General features: G+C 48.9%; 1 protein-coding gene across 1 annotated transcript; it reads right to left on the bottom strand.

Moving 5' to 3' along the window:
* Window positions 1–1572: 1572 nt before the first annotated feature.
* On the bottom strand, window positions 1573–3130 carry OTUD6A (OTU deubiquitinase 6A). The gene has a single exon (XM_010386060.2). The coding sequence runs from the start codon at window positions 3068–3070 to the stop codon at window positions 2204–2206; it is 867 nt and encodes a 288-aa protein (XP_010384362.2). The 5' UTR covers window positions 3071–3130; the 3' UTR covers window positions 1573–2203.
* Window positions 3131–5059: the final 1929 nt, after the last annotated feature.

Genomic DNA, 5059 nt, shown 5'->3' with positions numbered 1-5059 from the left:
GCCCCAGCCTCCAGCCTGGACCCTTTCCAGGCGTCCTCCCTCAGCCAGGCCTTCTTTCCTAGCCTGTGCCCCCTTACCCAGCTGGGCCTCTTTGTTCATGAAGGTTCCCCTACCCTAGCCAGGCCTCTTCTTTTAGCTTGTCACCCCCCTGACCCTATGTAGCCCACTGAAGTAGAGTACCTTTCCCATTTCTAGAGCGCTTCGCCAGCCTTTGCCCCTTCACCACTCAGCAACCACCACCCTGCCACCCGCAACAGGCCTATGCTCCCTAACCCTCCAGGATTCCTTTGCTGAAGTAGATCCTGGGATATAAACTCTATATGAAGTTAGCTACACAAAATCAGAGAAGCAGGTATTTTTTACATGGTTTTTATTTTTGAACAAACTACATGTTTAAAAACTTTTAAAGACACATATATTTTATCTTAGAGCATTTGGAATGTAGAAAGAATTTCCAAAATTAATCTCACTGAATTACAGAAAGTAAAGAATAAAATTTTCATAAGTTGTTGACTGTAAATCATTTCACTTTATATTCTTTTGGAAAATGCAAGGATATTAACAAGTCTCAAATTACAAAAGTATATTGTTCGCTTTTTTGTCTCATGTCAGTTATTGATATGACAAAATAGAATAAAACTTTAATATTTTAAAGGATCTTTTAAGATATTTCTCTCTCTCTAAGAAATAAGGAAAGTTGTTACATTCACATCTTTCACATTTCATACCAGATGATATAACAAGGTGGATCAAGTGCTTGAATAAAGTCATAGCCTTTTATATCTCTAAGAATAAAGGAAACTTACTCGATTCAGATCTTCACCCCTTAGAGTAAGTAAATTACCTATCAATGTGTCTCTTTTTTCTTTATACCAGTTGTAAAGATAATGAAACATATCAACTATTTGAATAAAGTCATATATCTTCCTACCTTTAGTAAAGGAAATTAAGTTTAGATCTTTCACATCTTAGAGTAAACCTTATCTAGCCTATCAGTTAATCTAAATTTACTTTCTCTATTTAACAGATTTACCTTACATGTTTAACAAATGCTTTTATTTAGAATTAGCAAACATGGGAGCAACTAAAGTTAATTAGGAACCACATAAGTTTTGATGAAAAAAACAAAACAAAGTACCAGCGGATCTCTTGTTCATAACTTGAGATATCTCCTGAGTAGCCCAGCTTAAGTAAAAAGCAAACCATGACAATCTTTCCCCCCAAACTCAGCAAAAGGCCTTCACAAGGCATTTTGATCACATAAACTCCAATTTTGTCTAAGTAATCCAAGATATTCATAGGAAAACCTGAAGACTCCCCGAGCTAGTCTACTAGATTTATTTTTCCCAGAACACACGAAACTTAACATTTCCTTTTTTTATTTTTCTTTTTTTTTTTTGAGGTGGAGTCTCGCTCTGTCTTCCACACTGGAGTGCAAAGGCACGATCTCGGCTCACTGCAACCTCCGCCTCCCAGGTTCAATTGATTCTCCTGCCTCAGCCTCCCAAGTAGCTGGGATTACAGGCGCCCGCCACCACGCCCGGCTAATTTTTTATTTTTTTGAGACGGAGTCTCACTGTCTTCCACGCTGGAGTGCAAAGGCACGATCTCGGCTCACTGCAACCTCCGCTTCCCGTCAAGCGATTCTCCTGCCTCAGCCTCCCAAGTAGCTGGGATTACAGGCGCCCGCCACCACGCCCAGCTAATTTTTGTATTTTTTTGTAGAGACGGGGTTCCACCATGTTGGTCAGGCTGGTCTCGAACTAATCTCGTGATCCGCCCGCCTCGGCCTCCCAAAGTGCTGGGATTACAGGCGTGAGCCACCGCGCCTGGCCAACATTTCCATTTTTATCGTTAAGTTATGCACAACATGACCAAATCTTAGTCGGCGAGGGAGGTAAAACCCTTATGGGCAAGGAGAGGTTAGAACTTATCAAACTTATGCCCCTCTGGTGGTGCAACGCCGAGATTTCCCTCATATTTCCAGGGAATTTCCCTCGAATTTCATTTCCCACCCCGTGAAAGCAGCAAGGTTAGGAAAGCGGGGGCGGGGCAGGAAAGCGGGGGCGGGGCAGGGGGGAGAGTTATGATTAAAAGGAAGGAAAAAAAAAACTGAGAAAAGCAAAGGGGGAAAATAAACTGAGCCTACTCAGGAGATGCGGCGAAGGAAACGCTTCCGCGGGGCAGCTCGGTGCTTTGGGGCCTACCGGAGACGCGGGAGCGCGCCCCCGGCGGCGCCGGCCTCGAGCGGTCTCACGGAGTTGTAGTGCTCGCCGAGGCCGTAGGCGTAGTGCAGGTAGACCAGGATGATCGGCTTCTTCTCGTACTCCTCCCCGATGACCAAGGTGGGCGAGTTGGCCTGGATCACCTCGATGGGGGTCTTCAGGACGTGCGACAGGGCCCTCAGCTCCAGCTGGCCTCCCCATGCCGCGGTGCGCACGATGTTGTCGCAGTAGATCATGAAGTCGTCGTAGCCGAGGAGGTCGCCGGTCTCCCGGTTGCTGAAGAAGGGCAGGAACTCGTCGACGTGCTTCTGCATGTAGCTGGCGGTGCGGCAGCGCAGCATCTCCACCGACACGCTGAACACCAGCTGGTCTTGGATGGCGCGGTACATGCAGTGGCCGTCGGCCGGGATCTCTTTCATCTCCAGACCTCTGGCTCCCAGGATGTCGGCGAGCTTCTCCTCCTCCTCGCGCCTGAAGCCGGCCAGGTGCTCCGACATCTCGGCCTGGTAGATGCTCTCCTGGCGCTCCCTCTCCTGGGACTCCATTCTTCCTCGCTTTCTCTGGGCTTTGGAGGGGCGGGGAGGCCGGTTTTCCAGATCCATCTTGGCCAGGTCTTCGACGACAGATTCAATGCCACTGTCGTCCTGGAACTTCTCCAGCTCCTGCCGGTGCTTCTGCGCCATCTCGGCCTCCATGCGGGCCACGTCTTGGAGCAACTGCTTTCTTTTCTTCTTATCGGTCTTGGGGACCGAGTTTTTTAAGCTTTGGATCTGGGCCTGCAGCTCCTTCTTCTCGCGTTGGTGGCGGCGCAGTATGCGCTGCTGTTCACTCTTCGGATCATCCATGATGTTGAATGGCAAGCGGGAGTTCAAATATACTGACAGTTCAAGTACCAAACAGACCAGAAGTCCTGAGCTTGCCCTAACGGTCGCTCTCTTTCACCTCAGTCGGCTCTAACCGCCGCTCTTAGCTCACCTCAGCCACCGCTTCCCCTCCCCCATTCACATTCTTCTCTGCCATTGGTTACTGTCTCCATGGCCACGCCCCCGCAGGCATGCCCAGTGCTAGGATTGGCTGTTGGGAGACGGACGTATGCGCCCATTGGACCCCACAGCAAAGGTTTTTGGCGGGATTCAAATATGGCCTTCCTGCAATGTGTGTGGCAGTTGGGCTTGTAGAGTCTTTCGCTGATTGACAGCCCAGTTCATTTCCAAGTCTGCACACAATGCAGGCAGCCACACGACAGATACTACACCGCTGAATGTGCTCTAACCCTGGACTTGGCATTGCCCCTACTGTTGAGGAAGCAGTGCGTTTTTCTCCAGTCTTTCAGGTCCCTTAACCGGGGAACCATTAACTTTTGTGCATCAGAACAAGGACATTTCCTTACATTCCTGCAAACACAGTCCTTTCAGTTTACTCTTTTTTTTGGCGGGGTTGGGGGCGGGGAATGGAGTCTCGCTCTGTCGCCCAGGCTGGAGTGCAGTGGTGCAATCTCGGCTCACTGCAACCTTTGCCTCCCGGGTCCAAGCGATTCTTCTGCCTCAGCCTCCCGGGTAGCTGGGACTACAGGCGCCTGCCACCACGCCTGGCTAATTTTGGTAGTTTTGGTAGAGACGAGGTTTTGCCATGTTGGCCAGGCTGGTCTTGAACTCCTGACCTCAGGTGATTTACTCACCTCGGCCTCCCAAAGTGCTGGGATTAAAGCATGAGCTACTGTGCCCATCCACAAGTTTTTATTTTAGCCATTTTGGTAAGTGTGAAGTGGTATCTCATTGTGGCTTTAATTTATAGTTCCCTAATGGCTAATGATGTTCCTCTTTTTATGTGCTCATTTGCCATCTATGCCATATCCTTTTCAGTACAATGTTTATGTCATTTGCCTATTTTCTCTCTCTTTTCTTTTTCTTTAGTGATGGGGTCTAGCTCTGTCACCGAGGGTGGAATGCAGTGGCATGATCATGGCTCACTGTAGCCTCAAACTCCTGGGCTCAGGTTCAGATGATCCTCCCACCTCAACCTCCTGAGTAGCTGGGACTACAGGCACCACCATGCTTGGCTAATTTTGGGGATTTTTTTTTTTTTTGCCAGATGCGGTGGCTCACACCTGTAATCCCAGCACTTTGGGAGGCCAAGGTGAGAGGATCTCTTGAGGTCAGGAGTTCCAGACAAGCCCGGGCAACATGGTAAAGCCCCCATCTCTACTAAAAATACAAAAAATAAGCCGGGTGTGGTGGTGTGTGCCTGTAGTCCCAACTACTCCTGGGGGCTGAGGTGGGAGGATAGCTTGAGCCTGGGAAGCAGAAGTTGTAGTGAGCCAAGACAGCAGCACTGCACTCCAGTCTGGGCTCAAGTGATCCTCCACCTCTGCCTCTCAAAGTGCTGGGATTACAGGTGTGAGACACCACGCTCAGCCCTTCATCTGCCTATTTTCTTTCTCTCTGTCTCTTTTTCTTCCTCTCTCTCTCTCTTCCTCTCTTTCCCCCTTCCTTCCTTCCTTCCTTCCTTCCTTCCTTCCTTCCTTCCTTCCTTCCTTCCTTCCTTCCTTCCTTCCTTCCTTCCTTCCTTCCTTCCTTTCTTCCTTTCCTTTTTTTTTTCTTTTGAGACAGAGTCTTGCTCTGTTGCCCAGGCTGGAGTGCAGTGGCATGATCTGGGCTCACTGCAGCCTCCACCTTCTGGTTTCCAGTAATCTCATGTCTCAGCCTCCTGAGTAGCTGGGACTACAGGTTCACACCACCACACCGGGATAATTTTTGTATTTTTAGTAGAGACAGAGTTTCACCATGTTGGCTAGGCTGGTCTTGAACTCCTGAGCTCAAGCGATCCTCCTGTCT

Source organism: Rhinopithecus roxellana, chromosome 7, assembly GCF_007565055.1.
Source record: "Rhinopithecus roxellana isolate Shanxi Qingling chromosome 7, ASM756505v1, whole genome shotgun sequence".
NCBI classification, from domain to species: domain Eukaryota; kingdom Metazoa; phylum Chordata; class Mammalia; order Primates; family Cercopithecidae; genus Rhinopithecus; species Rhinopithecus roxellana.
This window is presented reverse-complemented; position numbering and strand designations above follow the sequence as displayed.